The sequence below is a fragment of the Chiloscyllium plagiosum genome, chromosome 15, assembly GCF_004010195.1.
Source record: "Chiloscyllium plagiosum isolate BGI_BamShark_2017 chromosome 15, ASM401019v2, whole genome shotgun sequence".
In the NCBI taxonomy this organism is placed as follows: domain Eukaryota; kingdom Metazoa; phylum Chordata; class Chondrichthyes; order Orectolobiformes; family Hemiscylliidae; genus Chiloscyllium; species Chiloscyllium plagiosum.
In genome coordinates this window covers 63,142,738-63,169,894 of record NC_057724.1, presented here as the reverse complement: position 1 = coordinate 63,169,894, position 27,157 = coordinate 63,142,738, and the positions used below count along the sequence as shown (strand labels likewise).

Sequence of the window (27,157 nt, the reverse complement as noted above, 5' to 3'; positions counted from 1 at the left end):
TAAGTGTATAAGTCCTGCTAAGATTTGCTTTCCCAAACTGCGGCACCTCGCATTTATCTGAATTAAACTCCATCTGCCACTTCTCAGCCCATTGGCCCATCTGGTCCAGATCCTGTTGTAATCTGAGGTAACCCTCTTCGCTGTCCACTACACCTCCAATTTTGGTGTCATCCGCAAACTTACTAATTGTACCTCTTATGCTCGCATCCAAATCATTTATGTAAATGACAAAAGGTAGAGGACCCAGCACCGATTCTTGTGGCACTCCACTGGTCACAGGCCTCCAGTCTGAAAAACAACCTTCCACCACCACCCTCTGTCTTCTACCTTTGAGCATGTTCTGTATCCAAATAGCTAGTTCTCCTTGTATTCCATGAGATCTAACCTTGCTAATCAGTCTCCCATGGGGAATCTTGTCGAACCCCTTACTAAAGTCCATATAGGTCACATCTACTGCTCTGCCCTCATCAATCTTCTTTGTTAGTTCTTCAAAAAACTCAATCAAGTTTGTAAGACATGATTTCCCATGCACAAAGCCATATTGACTCTCCCTAATCAGTCCTTGCCTTTCCAAATCAATGTACATCCTGCCCCTCAGGATTCCCTCCAACAACTTGCCCACCACTGAGGTCAGGCTAACCGGTCTATAGTTCCCTGGCTTGTCTTTACCGCCCTACTTAAACAGTGGCACCACGTTTGCCAACCTCCAGTCTTCTGGCACCTCACCTGTGACTATCGATGATACAAATATCTCAGCAAGAGACCCAGCAATCACTTCTCCAGCGTCCCACAGAATTCTAGGGTACACCTGATCAGGTCCTGGGGATTTATCCACCTTTAACCATTTCAAGACATCCAGCACTTCCTCCTCTGTAATCTGGACATTTTGCAAGATGTCATCATCTACTTCCCTACAGTTTATATCTTCCATATCCTTTTCCACAGTAAATACTGATGCAAAATATTCATTTTCCCCCATTTTCTGTGGCTCCACACAAAGGCCGCCTTGCTGATCTTTGAGGGGCCCTCTTCTCTTCCTAGTTACCCTTTTGTCCTTAATACATTTGTAAAAACCCTTTGGATTCTCCTTAATTCTATTTGCCAAAGGTATCTCATGTCCCCTTTTTGCCCTCCTGATTTCCCTCTTAAGTATACTCTTACTTCCTTTATACTCTTCTAAGGATTGACTTGATCTATCCTTTCTATACCTGACATATGCTTCCTTCTTTTTCTTAACCAAATCCTCAATTTCTTTCGTCATCCAGCATTCCCTATACCCACCAGACTTCCCTTTCACCCTGACATGAATATACTTTCTCTGGATTCTTGTTATCTCATTTCTGAAGGCTTCCCATTTTCCAGCTGTCCCTTTACTTGCGAACATCTGCCTCCAATCAGCTTTCAAAAGTTCTTGCCTAATACCGTCAAAATTGGCCTTTCTCCAATTTAGAACTTCAACTTTTAGACCTGGTCTGTCCTTTTCCATCACTATTTTAAAACGAATAGAATTATGGTCACTGGCCCCAAAGTGCTCCCCCACTGACATCTCAGTCACCTGCCCTGCCTTAGTTCCCAAGAGTAGGTCAAGTTTTGCACCTTCTCTAGTAGGTACATCGACATACTGAATAAGAAAATTGTCTTGTATGCACTTAAGAAGTTCCTCTCCATCTAAACCTTTAACACTATGGCAGTCCCAATCAATGTTTAGAAATTTAAAATCCCCTACCATAATCACCCTATTATTCTTACCGATAGCTGAGATCTCCTTACAAATTTGTTTCTCAATTTGCCTCTGACTATTAGGGGGTCTATAATACAATCCCAATGAGTGTATCACCCCTTTCTTAATTCTCATTTCCACCCAAATAACTTCCCTGGATGTATTTCCAGGAATATCCTCCCTCAGCACAGCTGTACTGCTATCCCTTATCAAAAATGCCACTCCCCCTCCTCTCTTGCCTCCCTCTCTGTCCTTCCTGTAGCATTTGTATCCTGAAACATTAAGTTGCCAGTCCTGTCCATCCCTGAGCCATGTTTCTGTAATTGCTATGATATCCCAGTCCCATGTTCCTAACCATGCCCTGAGTTCATCTGCCTTCCCTGTTAGGCTCCTTGCATTGAAATGACTGCAGTTTAATTTATTAGTTCTATCTTGTCCCTGACTGTTTGACTCACTTCTGTTCTCAACTGTACCAGTCTCAGATTGATCTCTTTCCTCATTATCTCCCTGGGTTCCATCACCCCCTCCCCCCCGCCTATCTTATTAGTTTAAATCCACCCAAGCAGTTCTAGCAAATTTCCCTGCCAGTATATTAGTCCCCTTCCAATTTAGGTGCAATCCGTCCTTCTTGTATAGGTCACTTCTACCCCAGAAGAGATTCCAATGATCCAAAAATGTGAATCCTTCTCCCATACACCAGCTCCTCAGCCATGCATTCATCTGCTCTATCCTCCTTTACCTGCCTTCACTAGCTCGTAGCACTGGGAGTAATCCAGATGTTACTACCTTTGAGGACCTCCTTTTTAAATTTCTGCCAAACTCTCTGTAATCTTCCTTCGGAATCTCAACCTTTTCCCTTCCTATATCGTTGGTTCCAATGCGGACAATGACCTCTTGCTGGCCCCTCTCCCCCCTGAGAACATTCTGCACCCTCTCTGAGACATCCTTGATCCTGGCACCAGGGAAACAACATACCATTCTGCTTTTTCTCTGCTGGCCACAGAAACGTCTGTCTGTACCTCTGACTACAGAATCCCCTAACACAATTGATCTCTTGGAAGCCGACGTACCCCTCATTGCATTCGAGCTAGTCTCAGTACTAGAAACGTGGCTGTTTGTGCTATCCATCAACCCCCTACATTTTCCAAAACAGCATACCTGTTTGAAATGGGTATATCCACAAAAGACTACTGCCCTAGGTGCCTACCTCTCTCACCCTTCCTGAAGTTAACCCATCTATGTGACTGTATCTGAGACTTTCCCCCCTTCCTATAACTGCCATCCATCACATACTGTTGCTGATGCAAATTCCTCATCGCTTCTATCTGTCTGTCTCTAACCGATCCAGTCGATCTGGTAAGATTCGCATCCAATAGCATTTATGGCAGATATAATCCACAGTAACCCTTAAACTCTTTAAACTCCCACATCTGACAAGAAGTACATATCACTGCAAAGGCCATTTTTGCTCCTTCACAATCTACAGACCCAGAAAATAGCATTGTCTTATTCCTCTACAAAACACTGCACCAGGTTAAATTGATAGCTATGGCTTCTATTTTAAGTTTGATCAAGAGACATATCTCCAAAAACATATAATCAAGAAAGAACCCACTGTACTCACTAATACAGCCTTTCTCTTGGACAGACTTAAAACAACAATTAACTTATCTGATTCTGTGTTGTGAACTTCGCCCAAACCGGTTCCTCCAAGATTAGTTGTGAAATTCACTGTTTGTTAATTTTCCCAGATGCACTCCGATGTCCAGCGACACATGAATTCAAAAACAGCAAAGGCAGTAACTGTGCAGGTTCTCTCTCTCTCTCTCTCTCTCTCTTTCTCTCTCTCCTGCACTGTCCTCACCATGTGCTTCCTTTGAGGTAAAAACAATGACTGCAGATGCTGGAAACCAGATTCTGGATTAGTGGTGCTGGAAGAGCACAGTAGTTCAGGCAGCATCCAATGCTGTTCCAGCACCCCTAATCCAGAGTGTGCTTCCTTTGTCTGTTCTTCTCCCTTTTAAAACTGCTGTTGTTTTGACTTTTTTTCCAAAGTTCCAAAACAATGCAACAGCATATAAAACAGTGATTGCTGCTCCTGTAATTCGAGGAAATCACCTCCAGCACCTAAAATACCTCAAAAAAAAAGGAGCAGCTCTTACAGCCAGAAATTTTTCCCGTCCTCCACATCTCCTTTAAACTTTCCCCCTCTCACCTTAAAACTGTGCCTCTAGTATTTGACATTTCTACCCTGGGAAAATGATACCATATCTATGCCTTTCACAATTTTAGCTACTTCTATCAGGTCACTTGGCAGCTTCTGCTGTTCCAATGAAAACAATCCAAGTTTATCTAACCTCTCCTTATAACTAATACACTCCAATCTAGGCAACACCCTGATAAAGCACTTTGCATTCTTTCGGAAGCCTGCACCTTCTTTCTATAGTGTGGCAACCAGATCTGCACATGTTACTCCAAATGAAGCCCAACTAAAGTCCTATACAGCTCCAACATTGCTTGCAACCTTTCTCCTCAATGCTGGCAAGCATGCCGTACACCTTCTTTACCATCCTATCTATTTGTATTGCTACTTCCAAGGAACTATGGACTTGCACTCCAAGATCTCTCTGTATATCAATCATCTAAAGGGTCCTGCCATTAACTGCATATTTCTCTCTTTCATTTGACCTCACAAAATGCATCACCTCACATTTGTCTGGATTAAACTCCCTCTTGTCATTTTCCTGCCCAAATTCACAGCTGATCTATATCCTGCTGTAATCTTTGACAACTCTCCTTCCTGTCCACAACTCCACTAATTTTTGTTTCATCTGTAAGCTTACTAATCAAATCATTTACATTTTCATTCAAATTTTTAATATACATGTCAAACAACAGAAATCCCAGCATTGATTAGATTAGATTACATTACAGTATGGAAACAGGCCCTTCGGCCCAACAAGTCCACACCGACCCGCCGAAGCGCAACCCACCCATACCCCTACATTTACCCATATACCTAACACTACGGGCAATTTAGTATGGCCAATTCACCTGACCTGCACATCTTTAGACTGTGGGAGGAAACCGGAGCACCCAAAGGAAACCCACGCAGACACAGGGAGAACGTGCAAACCCCACACAGTCAGTCGCCTGAGGTGGGAATTGAACCCGGGTCTCTGGCGCTGTGAGGCAACAGTGCTAACCACTGTGCAACCATTGTTGCAGAACTCCAGTGGTCACAGACCTCAAGTCAGAAAAACACCCTTCCACAATTACCTTTTGTCTTCTTTAATCAAGCCAATTTTGTTTCCAATTTACCAACTCATTGTGGATTCCATGTATGTTAATCTTCTGGACTAGACTACCATGAGGGACCTTGTCAAATGTTTTCTACATACATAAAGTCCACGTACATAAAATCCATTACCCTATCCTCATCAATCCTCTTTGTCACTTCTTTTAAAAAGTCTCAAACAAGTTTGTGAGACAACATCTCCCCACACAAAGCCGTATTAATTATCCCTAATAAGTCCATTCTTTTCCAAGTGTGAGTAAATCAAATGCCTAAGAATCTTCTCCAATAATTTCCTTTCTACTGACATAAGTTTCACTAGGCCATAATTTCCTGGAATATTTCTGTTGCCCTTCTTAAAAACAGGAACATCACTGGCTATTCTCCAATTTTCTGGAGCCTCACCTGTGGCTAAAGAGGATACAAAGATTTCTGTGAAGGCTGCAGCAATCTCCACCCGTGTCTCCCTTAATATCTTGGGAATATTCCCAAAAGACCCTGGGACATATCCACTTTAAAGTTTTCAAGACACTCAACAACCCCTTATCTAACTAGCGACATGTCCTAGAACATCAATATACCCCTTCACAATCTCACCATCATCCATGCCCTTCTCCATGGTGACCAACAATGTGAAGTACTCATTAAGGATCTCACCCACTTTCCCTGGATCCATACATAAATTCACTAATTTGTCCTTCAGTGGTCCTACATTTTCCTTTGCTATGCTCCAAATACACAGAAAAAGTGCTTTGGGATTGTCCTTAATCCTACTTGCTAAGGAAATTTCATGGCTCCTTTTTGCCATCTCAATTCCTTGTTTAACATCTTTCCTGCTTCATTTATATTGTACCAGCCTCCACCACTTCCTCTGGCAGCTCATTCCATACATGCACCACCCTCTGCATGGAAAAGTTGTCCCTTAGGTCTTTTTTAATTTTTTTCCTCTCACCTTAAACCTGTGCCCTCCAGTTCTGGACTCCCCACCTTAGGGAAAAGACCTTGTCTATTTATCCTATCCATGCCCCTCATGATTTTATAAATCTCTATATGTTGTATTTAGATTCTCAGAATGCATTTGACAAGGTATCTCACAAAAGATCAAGTCATTAGGTAAGTATCCATGGTGCTGGAGACAGTATATTATCATGGATAAAGAATTGACTCATGGACAGGAAACAGCAGGTGGGAAAACTTTCTGGGTAGTGACCTAGGACCAGTCGGGTTCCACAGGAGTCAGTACTGGAACCACATCTGTTTACAATATGTATTAATAACTTGGAGGGAGGAAGTGAATGCAGTTTAGCCAAATTTGCAAACAACAGAAAAATATGTGGAAAGGTAGATTGTGAGAGGGATACCAACAGTTTAGAGAGATAATGAAAGGTTTAATAAATGGACAAAAAGTTGGCAAATTGAGTATAATGTGGGAAAATACAAAGTTGTTCATTTTGGAAGGGAGAACATAGGAACAGAATATTACTTAAATAGAGAAAAAAATACTGTAGAAAGCTGTAACCCATAGGGACTTGGTGTTATTGCCCATGAAACATAGAGAGCTGGCACACAGATGAGGAAGGTAATCAGAAAGGCTCAAGGAATTTTGGCCTTATTTCAAGGAGCTTGGAGTATAAGAGTAGAGAAGTCTTACTGCAAATGTACCAGGTGCTGATGAGACCATATCTCAAGTACTGTGAGCTGTTTTGGTTCCCTTATTGAAAGATGAGGCATTGAAATATATTGGATTTGTGAAGGCTTACCGGGTAAATTCTGAGGGTATGTTTCCCCTCATGGCAGAGTCTAGGATCAGAGGACATGGTCTCCGAATAAAGATGCACCAATTCAAGTCTGTGATGAGGATAAGTTTCTTCTCTTAGAGAGTTGTGAGTCTTTGGAACTCCTTGCCACAGAGAGCTGTGGGGCCTGGGTCCTTTGGTACTTTTAAAACTGAGATCGATAGATTCTTATTCAGGAGAATCAGTAGGCAATCAAAGGTTCCAGGAAGAGGGAGGGAAAGTGGACCTGAGGGAGGTCAGATCATCCATGATCTTACTGAATGGTGGAGCATTCCTGAGGGGTCAAATGGCCTACTCCTGTTCCTGTTTCTTATGGTCTTATGGGCTTAAGATGAATTCAGAGTGAATTCCTGAAAATGGGTCTGAGGCAGTTGAAGGCTACCTTTATCAATGGTGAGATAAAAATATAAAGTTTTAACTTTGTCCACCATAGTCCAACACCGGCTCATCTACATCATCGATAAAAGGAGGCGCAGGAGAGTACAGAGTTAGGGCAAGTGAAATTTTGGGGTGAATAATGTTTCAGGTCCAGAACTGATTACAGCCACAAGGTGAAGAGCTCCTTTAGATCAATGCTAAAGTTGATTCTAAATCCTTCACATTTCTGCTGAAGTGGCTAAAAAGGTAAAGGAAAATATATATACATAAGTGGCCTGACAGTGAAATAAATGTTGGCAAAAAAAAACTTCCTAAATCACATACGATAAATGATTAGATAAGGGAAACACCAGTAGACAGTTGCAACAACTAAAACTGGATCAAAATTAGAGAAGGACATAATTTATCAAAAATTAAAATGATAGCAGCCACAATTTTCCCTCTTTGAGGTGAAGTGTGGAGGTGGGCCTGCAAAGTAAAAAACTAATTTGTCTCGCCCCATCACCACGAAAACGCAATCAAACATTGCTTGTTGAGAACCTGGAGAGATTTAGTGAACATATTGGCCAATCACAGATCTCGTTAGTGGTGTCCCGGCTTCCCAGAAGGTGCCAGCCAGTAAGAGTCTGTGTTCTGAAAATCATTGATGGTGACCTAATCCTTAGGAGACCCAACAGCAACATGGGAGGCCTTTTTCTTTTTCTTTCTCTTCCTGTGGAGATAATATGGTGGGGAGAGGTGTTATCAAGGGGTTTGATGCAAAGCCCAATGCATGGCTTTCAGAGATCAACCACTTGATATCACAACTTGCCTCACCATTTCCCCTTTTTACCATCTGAGGCAGGGAAAATTGCACCCCTTTCCAAAACAATTAAATTTTAATTCTCTATCTTTGGGTCAATCTTTGTTTCCTTTCAGAAGTGTTGGCAATAATCTTGGTCTCCCTTACTTCATTACGAGGGTTCAGTTGATTTGAACTTCTCCTGAATAGTCACTCTTTGTGCTGGAACTTTCTAGCAGGAAATGGCACAGCACATTGACAAACTACTAACCCTAAACTGCAACAACAAAGTGAAATGCAAATATCCTCAACTAAAAATATCACTTCAACAAAATACTGCAGCTCAGAAATAAACAAAATATAGCAACGGAGAAATAAAATGAAGATCCTGACCACGTTTCAACTCAACAAATCAGGAGAGAAATTGTATGAAACCACAATGTTAATTTTATATTGCACTTGTGAACAGTGGAAAGATGTTTGACCTAGTTGTAAGCTTTTGCAGTTACTTTTAAGTGCAACTATGCATTTCACAGTTCAACCTATTCTGCACAAAAAGTCAGGAAATAAAAAAAAAAGTAAATCGCAACAATCCACTGTTTACCATTTACATCTTTTGTTTAGAGCCCTAGAATATTGGCGTCACTGGCTAGGCCAGCAGTCATTGCCCATTCTGAATTGACGTTGATAAGGTCGTGGTAAGCTATCTTTATGACAGCTGAATGGCTTGCTCAACCAGTTCAGAGAACAGTTTCAGAGTCAACCACATTGCTTTGGGCTAGGAGTACTACAAAAGCCAGAGCTGATCAGGAAGGCAGATTTCCTTTCCTTAAGGGCAATCATGAACAAGATGGGGTTTTTACAACAATCCATAGTCACCTGCACTGGTGCTAGATTTCTCATCCAGGTTTATTAACCACATTTCTAGTTGTGAAACTTGAAAGGGTTCAGAAAAGATTTACAAGGATGTTGCCAGGGTTGGAGGATTTGAGCTATAGGCAGAGGTTTAACAGGTTGGGTCTGTTTTCCCTGGAGCGTCGGAGGCTGAGGGGTGACCTTATAGAGGTCTACAAAATTATGAGTGGCATGGATAGGATAAATAGATAAAGTCTTTTCCCTGAGGTCGGGGAGTCCAGAACTAGAGGGCATAGGTTTAGGGTGAGAGGAGAAAGATATAAAAGAGACCTGAGGGGCAACTTTTTCACACAGAGGATGGTACGTGTATGGAATGGGCTGCCAGAGGATGTGGTGGAGGCTAGAACAACTGCAACATTTAAAAGGTATCTAGATGGATATATGAATAGGAAGGGTTTGGAGGGATATTGGCCAAGTGCTGGCAGGTGGGGCTAGTTTGGGTTGGGATATCTGGTTGACATGGATGGGTTGGACCGTAGGGTCTGTTTCCATGCTGTACATCTCTATGACTCTATGACTCATCTCCGAACCTGCTCAATAACCTGCATCAACAAGAAATAATTTTCGGGTCAGTCACCTCAGTTGTGGGAGCTTGCTGTGCCCAAATGGCAGTCACATTTGCTTGCATTTTAACAATCGCTGAATTTCAAGAGTAATTCTTTGCTAATGAAGCCTCAAGAAATTCCTGAGGATGTGATAAGATACTACCTAATTGCAAACCCTTTCCTTCCGTTAATGATCACCTATCAGCTGTTTATAGAGGTCAGGTAGCTCAGTTGGATAGATGGCTAGTTTTCAATACACACTCATGCCAACAGCGCAGGGTCAACTCCAATACTAGCTGAGGTCACAATGAAGCTCCCAATTTCTCAATCTCACTTAAAGCTTGATGACTCTCAAATTAAATTCACTGCAAGGCATCTGTCTGTGGTTCTCTGGTTCTATGGAAATCATTACTCCACCTGTAGTACAGCAAAAGCTGAGAGTTTAACAATCTGTCTCCATTAATGCTTGGTCAAAAAACTGTAAGTGGAGAAAATAAGATAAGCAGGAATTAAAAGGGGCAGTGTTGGCCTTAGTGGTATGAGTACCAGCCTATTAATCCAGAGAACTAAGTCATGTTCCCAGGGACTGGATTTTGAATCCTGCTATGGCAGATGATGGAATTTGAATTTTATAAAAATCTGGAATTAAAAGTCTAATGACGACCAAAAAACCATTGTCAACTGTTGGAAAAACTCACCTGTCTCACCAGTCAACTACGCATCCATCCCACAAATTTAAAAAAAGTCTTTTTTTTAGGGTGCTAAAAGATACAACATCCAGTCAATTTTGTTTTCAAATTTTCAGGCTTTTAAGTCACATACTGTATTGATTTGAGTGAACGCAAATATTATGGTAATAATTTTTTTTAAATGTCAGGATTGGATTTAGTGCTGTAACACCTTAAACTACGAAATAAGCATGTTGAACACAACCTGAAACAAGTTTTTTTTTAAATTGTCAAAATATGTCATGGGACAGACGGAGTGACCATCATATTATCCTTGTGAAGATGCAGTTCTGTTTTGACATTGGAGACACCTTCCACCATGTTGTGTGGCACTATCATCACGTTAAATGGGTTAGATTTGAACAGATTTAGTAACTCAGTAGTAGATAATCATGAGGGCCATTAGCAGCAATAGAAATATACTCAATCACAATATGTGACATCATAGCCTGGCGTATGCTCTCTACCATCAGTATCAATGCAGTGGATCGATTCTGGTTCAATAAAGAGTGCAGGAGGGCATAACAGGAACAGGATTAGGCATATCTAAAAATGAGGTGTCAACCTGCTGAAGCTACCAAACAGGACTGCTTGTGTGCTACATAGCATAGGCAGCAAGTGAGAGACAGACAATTCCACAACAATGGATCAGACCTAAGCTCTGCTGTGCTGCCACATCCAGTCATGAATGGTGATGGACAATTAAACAATTCACTGAAGGAGGAGGCTCCACAAATATCTCTGTGCTAAATGATGGAAGAGGCCCAGCACATCAGTTCAATAGATAAGGCTGAAATATTCACATCAATCATCAGCCAGAAGTGCCAAGCAGATGATCCACCTTGACCTCCTATGGAGGTTCCATTTACAAAATGCACCAAAAATATTTACTAAAGTTCGTTGACAACATATTCCAAAACTACAACCATTTAGAAGGATGCAAGCAGCAAGTACGTGGGAACATACTAGCTGTACGTTCCCCTCCAAAGCACTCATTATTCTAATTCAGAAATATATCGCTGTTCCTTCAGTGTCACTGGGTCAAAATCCTGCAGTTCCCTCTCTAATGGCAATGTGGGTCTATTGCTAGCAATGAACTGCAGCGGTTCAAGAAGGTGGTTCACCATCACCTTCTCAGGAACAACTGGGCATGGGCAATCAATACTGGTCCAGTCAGACGCCCACATCCCATAAAGTAATAATAAAAAAAATCCTGTTGGATTAGATTAGATTCCCAATAGTGTGGAAACAGGTCCTTCGGCCCAACATCTGTGGGTTAACATCAGCCTGTTTAGGCACCTGAAGAGACCTGGTAGAAACCCCTGACCCTAAGCTTGTGATCCTCAAAACAATGCACAGCATGAGAGCTGCACTGAATAAGAGTATAGGGTGAGAAGGTCATGTTGAAATGTGTTGTCTAAGACATCAGTTCAGCCTCTGCTGGAGTTTTACATCAAGTTCTGGCCACCTCACTTTGGGAAAGATGTGAAGACATTGGAAAGCATGGAGAACAGATTGATGAGAATGATTCTAAGTGTGAGGAACTTCAGTTATGAAGATATGTTGTAGACATTGGGACTATTGTCCTTCCTGATGAAGGGCTTAGACCCAATAAATAGACTCTCCTGCTTTTCTGATGCTGCCTGACCTGCTGTGCTTTTCCAGCACTACACTCTTCGACTTTGATCGCCAGCATCTGCAGTCCTCACTTTCTCCTCAGAGACTGAGAGGAAACTTGATAGATGTGTTCAAAATCATTAGAAGTTTGGACAGAGCAGATCAGGAGCAAATGTTCTCAATCATGAAAGGAGGATTAACAACAAAACACAGACTTGAAATAACTGGTAACTGAAGCAAAACTAACATGGGGAATAATTCTTTCACACAGCAATTGATTCAAAACTGAGATGTACTTGCTGAAAGTCTATTGGATCCAGGTTCAATTGAAGCATTCAAAAGAGATCAGGGCTGAATAGGAAATCATGCAAGATTGTGAGAACATGGCTGGGTGAAGTGTTCATTTAGAGAACTAAAGCAGACATAATGGTTTGAATGACCTCCTTCTCCCTTAAAACAATATTGTAATTCTGTGAAAATTGCCTCACTACCTCTCCCTCCATTCAGAAATCTCCCTAAAACTGCTTTATCCATTATTCTCATCTAATTTCCAACAAAGTTGACACTGCCTGGCCCATTTAAGAATTTTGAAACAATCATCAACAGGCATGGTGGAATGTAGGGGTAAATTATTGTTCGTCAACAACTTCAACTAAGAAATCATTGTATAAAGCCACCAGACACATCTCCATGCCTTTGATCAATTTTCAAGTTTTAGATTTTGCTTGAAACTGAAACAACAGCAATACACATTGGTAGAATAACCTTTGCAATGCCTTGCATTACTGGACTCATTGTAATCACAATAAAACCTCGAGAGTTTTGAGAAGGTTTGTAGCTCAGGTTGAGGTACTGGGTGTAGGTTGCTCGCTGAGCTGGGAGGTTCATTTTCAGATGTTTCGTCACCATACTAGGTAACATCTTCAGTGAGCCTCCGGACAAAGCTTCGTCTGGAGGCTCACTGAAGATATTATCTAGTACAGTGACGAAACATCTGAAAATGAACCTTCCAGCTCAGCGAGCAAACCTACACTCACAATAAAACCTATTGGGTGGAACCAGCCCTCCCTACAAAGAAGAGTCCTGCAATTGCAGTTTTCTTTGGGCTGTAAAATTTGAAGTTTTCCTTAAACCGTTGACAATTAATAGTTTATAATTACACATATATTTTACACAGACAATGATATAATTTCTGGAGCAGCTGCCTTTAAGTAAAAATGAGCATTTAATTTTATGAAACTTCAATAAAGTCAGCAAGTCGCAAAGTGGCTCGGTTGATGTTCACTGTTTGATCTGAGAGGAAATACATCAGGCTCTGTGGGCACATCAACACTTGGTTGTGTAAAAACAAACCTTAAAATTTTGGTAGGAAATGCATCTGTCAAGTGGCTGCATTGTTATCACTGAAAAGGCAGAGCTGTGCTAAGGAATGTTCACAACAAAGACAGGCACTGGAGATGAGAGACTAAAAACAAATTCAGATGGAAACATACTTTTAATGGAAGAAGACAGCAGGGAATTAGAGCTTTACTCTTTCACACTTCAGCTGAGATCAGATTTTGAATCAGACCCTCAGTGGCATGATGAAACTGTCTTCCCTTATCCTGCCTGTTTTACTTCTATAAATATTAGAAACCATGGGTAGAGGTAATGAAGCCTATTAAATTGGCAATCACATTCAAAGAAATCACAAGTGAAACTGTTGGGAGATGTCAGACAGACAGAAACATGAACCTGATTTAGTAGGTCACGCCTGACTGAAGTAGGAGTCAAAATGTATTGTTAGAGTACAGGAAGATTCACTCAGTAGTTAAATATTGGCAGTGCTTATTCACAGGTGGGAGATGGAGTGTTATTCTACTTCTACAGAATGCTGCACTTGAGATGAAGTCGTTTGAGTGTGCAGTAGGGAAAGTTTATTCAGTGTCTTGTCCTGTTTTTAACACACCAGATATCAGATGCTAGAAGCCACTTCTGCTTATAAATGAAGATGCTGATATATAATGCATACCATGTGATTGACATTTGATTCAAATTCAAAAAGCCTTCTGAAGTAAATAAATATAGTATTTAGATTAGATTAGATTACTTACAGTGTGGAAACAGGCCCTTCGCCCCAAAACGTCCACACTGACCCTCCGAAGAGCAACCCACCCATACCCATTCCCCTACACCTAACACTACGGGCAATTTAGCATGGTCAATTCATCTAACATGCACATTTTTGGACTGTGGGAGGAAACCGGAGGAAACCCACGCAGACACAGGGAGAATGTGCAAACTCCACACAGTCAGTCACCTGAGGCGGGAATTGCACCGGGTCTCTGGCGCTGTGAGGCAGCAGTGCTAACCACTGTGCCACCATGTCGCCCACCAAATAGGTTTTCTGGGAATAGATATGACAAAGTTTGTGAGAAGATTTGTAGCTCGGGTGCTCGTTGCCGTGGTTCTGTTCGCCGAGCTGGAAGTTTTGTTGCAAACGTTTCGTCCCCTGTCTAGGTGACATCCTCAGTGCTTGGGAGCCTCCTGTGAACTGCGTGTGTGGCTACTAGGGATAGCTGGTCGTGTCGTTTCGTGGCTAGTTGATCCGCATCCACGAACATCAACTAGCCACGAAATGACACGACCAGCTATCCCTAGTAGCCACACCAATATAGGGCAAGCGAAACAAAGAACAGCCAGGGAATTCCTAGAAGCTTGGCACTCATCCACAAACTCCATCAACAAACACATAGACCTGGACCCAATATACCGGCCACTACAGCGGACAGCTTAAACTGACAACCGGAAGCGGCAGGGACAGGCCACTATAAATGCCGGAGGAAACACCACAGAAGCGCTTCACAGGAGGCTCCCAAGCACTGAGGATGTCACCTAGACAGGGGACGAAACGTTTGCCACAAAAACTTCCAGCTCGGCGAACAGAACCACAGCATAGATATGACATCTAATTAAAAACAAAGTTTTAAAATACTGATAGAAAAAAATAGACCAGATCTAAAAGTTGAAGTTCTAAATTGGAGAAAGGCCAATTTTGACTGAATTAGGCAAGAACTTTCAAAAGTTGGTTGGTGGAAGATGTTCTTAGGTGAAGGGACGGCTGGAAAATGGGAAGCCTTCAGAAATGAGATAACACGAATCCAGAGACAGTATATTCCTGTTTGAGTGAAATGAAAGGTTGATAGGTGTAGGGAATTCTGGATGACTCGAGAAGTTGTGGGTTTGGTGAAGAAAAAGAAGGAAGCATATGTCAGGTATAGACAAGACAGATCGAGTGAATCCTTAGAAAAGAATAAAGGCAGAATGAGTATACATAGAGGGAAATCAGGAGGGCGAAAAGGGGACATGAGACAGCTTTGGCATATGGAGCTCAGGAGAATCCAAAGGGTTTTTACAAATACATTAAGGACAAAGGGGTAATTAGGAAGAGAATAGGGCCCCTCACAGATCAGCAAGGCGGCCATTGTGCGGAGCCGCAGAAAATGGGGGACATACTAAATGAGTATTTTGCATCAGTATTTACTGTGGAAAAGGACATGGAAGATACAGAATGCAGGGAAATAGATGGTGACATCTTAAAAAATGCTCATATTACAGAGGAGGAAGTGCTGGATGTCTTGAAATGTATAAAAGTGGATAAATCCCCAGAATCTCATCAGGTGTACCCTAGAACTCTATGGGAAGCTAGGGAAGTGATTGCTGGGCCTCTTGCTGAGATATTTGTATCATTGCTAGTCATAGGTGAGGTGCCGGAAGACTGGAGGTTGATTAACGTGGTGCCACTGTTTAAGAAGGGTGATAAGGACAAGCCAGGGAACTATAAACCAGAGAACCTGACGTCGGTGGTGGGCAAGTTGTTGGACAGAATCCTGAGGGACAGGATGTACATGCATTTGGAAAGGCAAGGACTGATTAGGGATAGTTAACATGGCTTTGTGCGTGGGAAATCATGTCTCACAAACTTGATTGAGTTTTTTGAAGAAGTAACAAAGAGGATTGATGAGGGCAGAGTGGTAGTCGTGATCTATTATGGACTTCAATAAGGCGTTCGACAAGGTTCCCCATGGGAGACTGGTTAGCTAGATTAGGTCTTATGGCATACAGGGAAAACTAGCCATTTGGATATAGAACTGGCTCAAAGGTGGAAGACAGAGGGTGATGGTGGAGGGTTGTTTTTTAGACAGGAGGTCTATGAGCAGTGGAGTGCCACAAGGATCAGTGCTGGGTCCACTACATTTCATCATTTATATAAATGTTTGGATGTGAGCATAAGAGGTACAGTTAGTAAGCTTGTAAATGACACCAAAATTGGAGGTGTAGTGGACAGCAAAGGAGGTTACCTCAGATTACAATGGGATCTTGATCCAATGGGCCAATGGGCTGAGAAGTGGCAGATGGAATTTAATTTAGATAAATGCAAGGTGCTGCATTTTGGGAAAGCAAATCTTAGCAGGACTTACACACTTAATGGTAAGGTCCTAGGGAGTGTTGCTGAACAAAGAGACCTTGGAGTGCAGGTTCATCGCTCCTTGAAAGTAGAGTAGCAGATAGATAGGATAGTGAAGAAGGCGTTTGCTATGTTTTCCTTTATTGGTCAGAGTATTGAGTACAGGAGTTGGGAAGTCATGTTGCGGCTATACAGGACATTGGTTTGGCCACTTCTGGAATATTGTGTGCATTCTAGTCTCCATCTTTTGGAAAGATGTTGTGAAACTTGAAAATGGTCAGAAAAGATTTACAAGGATGTTGCGAGGATAGGAGGGTTTGAGTTAAAGGGAGAGGTTGAATAGGCTGGGGATGTTTGCCCTGGAGCATCGGAGGCTAAAGGGTGACCTTTTAGAGGTTTATAAAATCACGAGGGGCATAGGTAGGATAAATAGACAATGTCTCTTCCCTGGGGTGGGGGAGTCCAGAACTTGAGGGCATAGGTTTAGGGTGAGAGGGAAAGATATAAAAGAGATCTAAGGGGCAACTTTTTCACTCAGAGGGTGGTATGTGTATGGAAATGGCGGAGGGTAGTACAATTGCAACATTTAAAATACATCTGAGTGGGTATATGAATAGGAAGGGTTTGGAGGGATATGGGCCGGGTGTTGTCAAGTGGAACTAGATTGGGTTGGGATATCTGGTCGACATGGAAGTGTTGGACCGAAGGGTCTGTTTCCGTGCTGTACATCCCTTTGATTATGACTCTATAATTGAGTTTCTGAGAATCACTGGTGTTTATTTGTTCACTGCTTGGTTCTAGATGGCTGTTGCATGTTCTAATGTTTGAATTTACTCAGCACAGCAGTGCTATAGGTGCTACCTGGCATCTGTGCACTGACAAACTGCAGCAAAGATAATGCCATCCATGGATGGGATTGGAGTGGACTGAAAACTGTGGTGACTAAGCATTTCTGTAATTTAAAAAAGTCCTAGCCAAGCTAAAGTCTTAAAATCCCAAAGAAGGGTTGGATTGTTGTGTTTTGAAATTTCTTGCTGAGCTGGCGCACAAAAGAGAATAATTGCCTTGAAAGCAGAAGGAAACGGAAAATAAGTTTCCTCTCCCTGTTAAAAGGGCTTCCTTTTTTGTTGGGATACTGTGCATCCTAGTGTTGCTTGACCCGTTCTTTGTTTACAAAACTGGTCAATGAGCATCTATCCAGATCATAGACTGGGACAGTACAATAGCTGAATAAAAGCCTGAAGCCTTTTGACATCCAGACTTGCACCATTTTGAGGAGGAATTGGGAGCTAGTTTTCTGCTCCTCAGCCCAGGAGTACAAAACTGAAATTAAAAATGTTTCAAAACACTTCAAAAAACAATATTCCGTTAAATAAGGATTTTTTTGTTGTATTAATGAGAAAATGCACTGTGTGTCATGATACTACATAATATAGCCAGGAAAGATTCATTTCAGTTCTTGGTTTTAAGTTAGCCTTGAGGCTGGATTGAATCAGCACATGGTGGCACAGTGGTTAGCACTGCTGCCTCACAGCGACAGAGGCCTGGGTTAAATTCCGGCCTCAGGCAACTGCCTGTATAGAGTTTACACATTCTCCCCGTGTTTGCATGGGTTTCCTCCGGGTGTTCTGGTTTCCTCCCACAGTCCAAATATGTGCAGGTCAGGTGAATTGGCTATAGTGTTAGGTGTAAGGGAATGGGTCTGGGTGGGTTGCTCTTCGGAGGGTCGGTGTGGACTTGTTGGGTCGAAGGGCATGTTTCCACACTGTAAGTAATCTAATCTTAAAAGAAAATGCCTTGTTGAAGCTGTTGATGCTGCCCCGGACAAATCTTCCTACTTTCAAGACTCCAGTGGACAATACTGTGTCTGAGCAGGTGACCATAACCATTAGTTTGGGTAGAATTATCTATGTGTGCCCACAAATATCTACCCATTAAAGGCAGTAATTTGAGAATCAGTGAAAAACCCTGACTGTAGACTGGCTAATTTTCTCAGATCAATGTGAAACATGTCTCCAGTATTAAACGCAGACCTTAAAGCAAACAGCAATACTAGTCTCCTCCTGAATGTCCAATTAATATATAAATTCAAACAACCAAAAACATATGTGTTTGGATAATGTTTCTACCGAAAATATTCCACTGAACTTGGGGAGGTACAAGCTCTGAAAAGACTTTGTGGTCCATTAAAAAATATATTCACTCAAATATCCAATTCTTCCTGAAGTATTTTCAATTTTCAACATCTCCTGGCTGTGGATTATATATATTCATCAGCTTCTATACAAGGTATGTTATTCCAAACAATTCTTGCGCCTTCTGGATTGAAAGCTTCAATCTGGTCTCTCCCAGATCATGTTGCATGATGGCTGTGCTTGATTAGCCAATTTCTCTAAAGGAGCTTGAAAATATTTAGACATCCAAATTGTATCTCTCTTCAGCTTTCTCTTGCATTGAGCAGAGAATCAAAAAATAGTTGTCAATGCCCGCCTTATCTTCAAATAGTTGTCTGTCCAATATATCATTATCTATCACATTATTGCCTAGTTGCCTCAACCCACTGTGGACACTATAGTTCCACAAGGACGTACCAAACACAACAAATCACATAATGGTGAAGAAGTTGAAAAACATGTGAAAGGGAATCATAAGTCTGCCTTCCATTCCTCTTAACTTTCTTTTCCTGATGGAAGTAAAACAGAGACAGTATATAGTAGGCTGCTCATTCATTCTTGTTAGTTTTCTTTACCATGCAAGTTGAATTTGACTCCTCTTCCATCTTTCTGTCTGATGCAAAGCAACTAGATATCAGCAGCAGTTTCAAGTGGAATGTTCAATTCCAGCCTCAGATACAAGTACAAGCCTAGGTGAAGACATTTTAATTATCGATTTGACATTTGAATTTGCTGACTTCCATTGAGCAATTATTTTATAGGCTTGTGATATTACTGATGCTAGCTAACATCTTCCTTTTACAACAGCAGTGATGAAAAGAGTATTTGGTGTGACTACACATCTCCAAAAGTGAGGCACAGGTTTTCAGACAGATTTAGACAAAGACAGGGGGAATACGTTCCCTGGGTGTCACATGTGGGACGTATGCAAAGATTCTTGTTGCTTACTATCTCCTTAAAAGACTTGCATGTCAAAGGCACTGCACTTGGCAAAACCAAAAAATACACTTAAGGATAGGCAGGGAATCAGGTAACAGAGCCAACAAGGCTTAAAATGAACGTGGATATATACCCTAAAATAAAACAAAGGTTATGGTTAAAAAGTAGGACATTGGGATTAATTGAAGAATTTTAAAAAGAACAAAGAACAATGAACAAAGAAAATTTACAGCCCAGGAACAGGCCCTTCGGCCCTCCAAGCCTGAGCCAATCCAAATGTACTGTCTAAACCTGTCAATCAATTCCTAAGCATCTGTATCCCTCTGCTCCCCACCTACTCACGCATCTGTCCAGACGCATCTTAAATGAATCTACCGTGTCTGCCTCTACCACCTCTGCTGGCAACGTGTTCCAAACGTCCACCACTCTCTGTGTGAAGTACTATCTTCCTGTATTCTCTGACAGTCCCTTATGCTTTCTGCCACTCCACCAATCTTCATGTCATTAAATTCAAATAATACTTTCAAAGAGCTGACAAAGGCATGATGGTGTGAATGGCCTCATTCTGTGCTGTATTTTTCACAATTTTGCAGGTGAAATTGAAGACTGATCAACACCATGCAAAGTGAATTCTAGTGAAATCCATTCTAAGGAAATTTGGGTTTTTGGTCAGCATGGCAGACTTGTAAAGGTGATATTTAAGGGCAAATGCTTACAGACCTACATCTGGAAATAAATGCTGTAAGCAATCAATAATGTTAATTCCAATAAAACTTGCTAGTTAAAATGATAATTTTTCTAATAATTTGCAACTCTTATCTGCAAGAAACTAATTTGTTGCCATCCAAATATATCAAATGATATTTATTTATGTCCTTGAGACGTCCTTTTCTTTATTTCCAGTTTTGCATAAAACACATTTATACACATACCTCTATAAATGTTTGTGCCCACTTGCTAAAAGATGAGTTATTTTATCACTTTAAGAGGGAATATGATAATAAGCAAGTACCAGGATGTAGAACATGTGACTCACAGCCACTGCATAGACTTGCAGGCTGTATGTTGTGTGAGGGGATATAGTTGGCATTTCTGTTAAAAATAGTAGGTGAACCTTTCTTGTGAGTCTATCTGCTGGGTAGTCCTTCAAAATATCTTCACAAATACAAAATCTAGATTTGGTCCTGATGTGGGATTGGTAAGTTTGTGTTGAACAAACATAGAACCACTAGGAGAAAGTGAGGACTGCAGATGCTGGAGATCAGAGCTGAAAATGTGTTGCTGGAAAAGCACAGCAGGTCAGGCAGCATCCAAGGAGCAGGAGAATCGACGTTTCGGGCATGAGCCTTTCTTCATCCATAGAACCACAACAACATTGACATCATTCTGGCTTGGATGCTAAGTACTAAATAGCATGCAAAATGCCACAGAATCACCATCCGCAATAAGAGTAGGTCAAGACACCTCACTTTGACTTTCAGCACAGTTACCTTCACAGTGACTTCCCCACCATCACCATCAGAAACTAAACTGGACAGGTCACATAAATAAAGGTGGGTGGATATAAAGGTGGTTCAGGGCTGAATATTTGCATCAAGTAACAGATTTATCAGTATTCAAAGAGCTCAGCATGACTGAGGGCAAATCAACTTGCTTGATCAGCAGCATATTCACCATATTCAACATTCACTCCCTCTGCCATTGTGGTGCAATGTGTATCAGCTACAAGATGCATCACAGCAATGTGCCATATAACCACCGAGAAGGAAAAGAAATCTAGTAATTCTTGGTCTGGTCATACTGTCCCTAGGTCAAATTCCTGGGACTCCCTTTCTAATAGGACTGTGGGTGTCCCTTCACAATAGAGCTCAAAAAGACACCTCATCACTATCTTCTCAAGGTCAATAAATGTTGGTCTTGCGAACCATACCTACTTTCTGTGAATGATTTAAATAAAAATACACAAACAGAGGCAAACTGAAGACTATGTGCTAAGAAAAAAGTGAAGTATGTTATTTTAAATGTGCTATGACATTCAACTTACCTGTACAGCCAGAAACCCTTCCTCATCTTGCAAGATTCTGTATGTATAAACTTGTTTTAGATACCTGTATGGAAAGAACAGACATGGTACTGTCGATTAGCTATGATAAAAGTGACTTTAACTTCCTGAAAAGGATCAGCATGTAAAAGAGACAGGCAGTGCAGTCCTTTCATCTCTGAGTTATGAAGTTGATTTCAACCACTATACACCAAAATGTCTCTGCCTTCTCTTCACCTTCTCCAAGTCAGTTTTCTTTCTTTTTGCCTTCCTCTTTTTCAAGCTTGCGTCTTCTCTTTTGTAGAAGAGTCAAGTGGAACAAATTTGTGGGTGCTGCTAACACATCTCTGCACAGACATAGAATTACCGAAAAAGTTTGCTGAAATTTGACCAATAAATAATAGGGACCAAAACGATAACTGGTGAATGGTGCTCCATTAAGGTTGGGTATGAACTGTATCTGCATCTTCCAGTTTCCATGAATAAAAGTATCTCAATCCATTATATCAAATTGAAGACCTAAAGCAAGATAATAACCCATTTCATTTCAATGTGCCCTCTGACTTCAACTACTTTGGCTTCAAGAGAACCCATTGTCCGGTTTGATTTTGCACAACTGGACCTCGGCCCAAGCTTCGGTCCTTAATCATATCTGAATACCTTGTCTACTTTTAATAATTTTGTAATTTCATTGTGGTCATTTCTCCTTGAAATATTGTACAAAGCTTATTTTAATTACATTGATCAGAAAGCCTTACACAGTGGACACACTTTCCCAATCTGTCTCAATTCTGTTACATCTGACATTATTCCATTGAGAAATCTCACTCAACGGCTGTCCCTATAGAAACAAAGTTCAAAGAATGGATGCTGCATCCTTCTTCAATGTGCTTTACATTATTTGAACCTGTACTGGCAGATAGAATTAATGTCATAATTAGAATTAGAATCCTTGCAGTGTGGAAACAGGCCCTTCAACCCAACATATCCACACTGACCCTCCGCAGAGTCACCCACCTAAAACCATTCCCCATTACACTCCATTTACCCCTGACTAAGGCATGTAACCTACACACCCCTGAACACCATGGGCAGTTTAGCACGGCCAATTCACCTAACATGCATAGCACCCGGAGGAAACCCACGCAGACAAAGGGAGAATGTGCAAACACCACACAGACAGTCACCCGAGGCTGGAATCGAACCTGGGTCCCTGGTGCTGTGAAGCAGCAGTGCTAACCACTGAACCACCATACCACCCCAATCTCAGTAAATGTATTGTTCTATCAAGGGAACAATATATAATCTTTCTGAAACAGAACAGAAAATCAACCTGAAACATAACGATTCTTCTCTCCACAGATGATGCCTGACCTGCCCAGCATTTTCACAATTTTCTGTTTTTGTTTCAGGTTTCCAGCATCTGTGCTACATTGCTCTTATGCTTAAGTTCAGAAAGATCTGATCAGAGTAGCAAATAGTGGAATTGTCAATAAATTGGTTCAAATAAAGGGGTAAGAGGTAAAGGAAACTGTTAAATCATCATCCAGCCCTTCAAAACAAAAATCAACTATATTACTGTTGGCCAAGATCTTTCTGTTATGATATCTGCTGGGATTACTCAACTGCAATCCACTTCCTGTGTAATTAATATATTTTTTGATGTGTTGCACATTTTTTCTTATTTCTCATCAAAAATGATATGTCTCCTCAAATGATAGTACAATTATTTTAGGAAAATGACACATTCTTTTGAAAGTAGAGATACGGTCCCAGCCACACATAAAAATAATAAGAAAACCACGCTGATTATCAGAGCAGATGCTTGTTTTGGTTAAGTATCAGTTTGCATCAGGGAAGCTTCCATTTCATGTTGTTTTGTTTTCAGATGATGGGAAAGAAACCTCTTTGAATTTATTTTTCGTCTTTTTCCCCAGTTGCTTTCTCTGCAATGCACTATAGACAGCAATCTAGTTCCAAGTTGCACCATCCTTTTGAGAAATAAAGATATTTCAGAAATGCAGTACTTTGTTTTTACAGCCAATGAGATATTTTTGAAGTGGGTGTATTATTGACGTGGGTTATTGAAGGCAAAGGAAGACTAGCATTTGCTGAAAATCAACAAGATGTGCAAGATAATGTCATAGTTAATATGCCCATTTGCCATTAACGTCTTTACCTAAGACCATAAGGCATAAGAGGATAAAGAAGCCTTTCGGCCTATCGTATGGCTCCACCATTCAATGCAATCACAGTTGATCTAATAATCCTCAATTCTGCTTTCCTGCCTTTTCTACTTAACACCTGATCACTTTAATTATTGAATTTTATATTGAACAAAATAAGGCTGACATACCTTAAATGCATAGGGTCGATTGGTGCAGAGGGTAGCACATGCATGCTGTTTACTGCAGCAAGTTGAAATCACAATCAATTAAAACTAATCAATGGGAAAAAGTGTGCTGCATAGCCTCTGTCCCTCTGGTATGCACTAATCCCTTAAGTTGGAGGGATGGAATGAGTTTTATTAAATGATATAAAAATAATATGAAAATACCAAACAAAATGGATTTCAGTAGAAAGTGCAAAGGAATCTCTGCATTTTTCAAAAGCAGTTTACACTTATTTCTAATTTATAAACATCCAGAAACTCATAATTTGCAACTTCAGCCAGAATGTTACACGTAAAATTGGATTTTCACAGTGGTCTTTGCAACAGTTACAACAGCAGAGTCTGAAAATAAGTCATGATATGTGACTCCAAAATAAACTATTGTTACTTTCAAAGTCCAAAGTGGAACAAAAGATGATAAGGTTGTCTTTCAGAATCAAACATGATTGACAATTACAGATGAGTTTCCAAGACATACAATCTGTGCTCTGTGTTTTAATCACTTACATTAGGAAGTGCCTTAAGGGAGAGTCATGACTTCATTTGCCAATTGGCACAGTGTCTCAACATATTAATGGGAAATTGCTGAAATTCATATGGTCGACATAATGTATTTATTCTGATTTTTTTTTAAAGTCATTCGCAGGATGACAGCTTTACTGGCTAGGCCAGCATTTATTGCCCATCTTTAATGGCCCAGAGGGCAGTTAAGAGTCAATCACATTGCTTTGAATCTGGAGTAACATGTAGGCCAGAAAAGGTAAGAAAGGACATTAGTAAATAAGATGTTTTTTTTCAACAATTGACAATGGATTCATGATCATCATTAGACTCTGAATTCCAGATTTTTTATTGAATTCAAATTCCACCTAATGCTGCTTGGGATTTGAACCCAGGTCCCCAGAACATTACCTGGGCCTTTGGATTAACGGTCCAGCTACAGGGTGGCAGGGTGTCTCAGTGGTTAGCACTGCTGCCTCACAGTGCCAGGAACCAGGGTTTGATTCCAGCCCCGGGCGACTGTCTGTGTAGAATTTGCACATTCTTCCTGTGCCAGCGTGGGTTTCCACCAGGTGATCCTGCTTCCTCCCACAGTCCATAGATGTGCAGGTTAGCTGGATTGGCTATAGTATATTATCCAGGGATAAGCAGGCTTGGAGGATTAGCCACAGAAAATGCAGGGTTACAGGGATTGGGTTGGTCTGTGTGGGATAATCTTGGGAAGCTCAGTGTGCATCTGATGGGCTGAATGGCCCATTTCCACACCATAGGGCTTCTATGAATACCATTATGCTTACAGCATAATGTGGCAGCAAGTTGGTTTAATAATAAATAATAACAAGATTGGGTTCCAGAATTGAAAGAGCTGCGAGAGCTGATTATTTCCTTTTAACTGATTTCCAGTTATGCAAAAAGTTTTTTCTAATAATTCACTTAAAATTAATGATCTTATTATCTTGCTATTATAGTTAAAGTTTTCAACAAAGTTTTAAAATGAGTTTGAACGAAACTTATGAGCATCTGCAGTAACTGTGGGTTTTATGCGGAAACCAAGAATATTTTGTTTGTGAATTAACACAGTATTTCAGAGCAGAGTTACCTAGTTCACTATTGCATATGTTTAAAGAGACTGCCAGGCTTTGCCTTTCTGGTGACAGTGAGGTAAACAGTGTGAAAATCTACTTTTGTTTCACTTTGTCAGAACATGGCATGCTGTGTCTTATGGACATTGCCATCTTATCAAACCTAAACTTAGGAGCAGATTGTCAAGACAGGGCTTTGTGGCCTCTCAGTGTGCACACTGATTCTACCGGGGTCTAATTAGAATGAAGTACCTCAATTACCAGTGAGAGCACTGACAAACTGCCCCAGCTCATCTAATTAGTATCACCCACCCAATATTTGGGAAATGTCAACTTCAAAGACAGATCTAGCCTTCCATATTCCTTTGTTGGGCTGCCTTATCAATTATCAGCTGTATTCTAAGATACTGCGGACCTCCGTATTTCAATTAGCAGAATTGTTACTGGATTTGGATCAGAACCCCCTAATATCCCTCTTAATATGCTTTTTGGCTGCATATGCCGCAGTTGTTATCCCAAAGAGACCACATTTAAATGGGATGACTCCATTGCCAAAAACATCTGTTTCATCTGTAACACCACCCTTGGAGTCTTTATCATTTGCTGCTTTAGTTTCCCATGACACTTTAACCTTTGGTAAGAGTGGCAGAGTGGCTCATTTATTAGCACTGCTGCCTCACAGTGCTAAGGATTTGGGTTCAATTCCAACCTTGGGTGACTGTCTGTGTGGAGTTTGCACATTCCCCCTGTGTCTGTGTGGGTTTCCTCCCATAATCCAAAGATGTGCAGGTCAGGTGAATTGGCCATGCTAAATTGCCCATAGTGTTAGGTACATTAGTCAGAGGGAAATGGGTCTGGGTGGGTTATTCTTTGGAGGGTTGGTGTGGACTTGTTGGGCTGAAGGGCCTGTTCCACACTGTAGGGAATCTAATCTAAAAATGACACAAGGTTACAGCAAAATAGGTAAATAATATCTGGAAATAATTCACTTGCTGTTGGGGTGACATCTCACCTTGATTCCTTTCAGGACCTTGAAGTGTTGTGTCATGGTCATACATTACATTATTGACAACCTCCTTATGGCATGAATTAACAGTCCTAAATGGTTACAACAACATGTTTTTTTTTTATTAATGCTGTAAATCCAACAATTTCCTGGCACTCCTTGCTCTCCAGTAGGGAGAGATGGTAATTTCTGTCAATGTCCTGCAATTTGTCACAATTCAGTGTATCTGTTCTTCAACACAAATGACTAGATCTTTAGAGTGAACTAATATTTGCTAGTACTGTTCATCTATCATCTATCATTATTTTCCATTAATTTCCATCCCATTAACTGTAAAAGTTATAAAGGGGAACACTTGGATAAGGCTGGTAATCAGGCAAAGGGATCACAATGCATGATTAACACATGCCCTTCAACATCCACATCCACATTTCATTCTGCTTATTAATTTAAATGATAGCGGCTTTCAACCCACATTGGTCGATGTGCAGTGGAGTGCATGTAGAGCTCAGTAGCTTGGAGCCTTTGCTGAAAGGCTGCTACAATTAAAGCCAGCCTGCTGTATTTAAAGCAAGCCTGTCCCGTCCAAATGCAAGGTCCATTTTAGCTGGTGCAGCTTTTGTTTTTTTTTTAAAGAAGAGTTGATACGTGTAGAAAAGAGTTGAAACGGGCAGGAGAGCATTCCCAAGAGTCTTTGATGGAGGTCACAGTGGAGGACAGGAGGAGACAAGACATTTTTCCTCAGATGCCTAGCACACTCTCCAGTCAGGCATTATAAAAGCAATGGGTGGGAATAGCTT

At 41.0% G+C, this 27,157-nt stretch overlaps 1 protein-coding gene across 1 annotated transcript in view; it reads right to left on the bottom strand.

The window, feature by feature from the left end:
- LOC122557387 (phosphatidylinositol 3,4,5-trisphosphate 5-phosphatase 2-like) overlaps positions 1–27,157 on the bottom strand; it is a 146,769-nt gene that overhangs the window by 72,542 nt on the left and 47,070 nt on the right. The window contains exon 3 of the mRNA XM_043705046.1: positions 21,380–21,443. Within this exon, the coding sequence (XP_043560981.1) occupies positions 21,380–21,443 (64 nt within the window). The remainder of the gene's footprint in view (positions 1–21,379; positions 21,444–27,157) is intronic.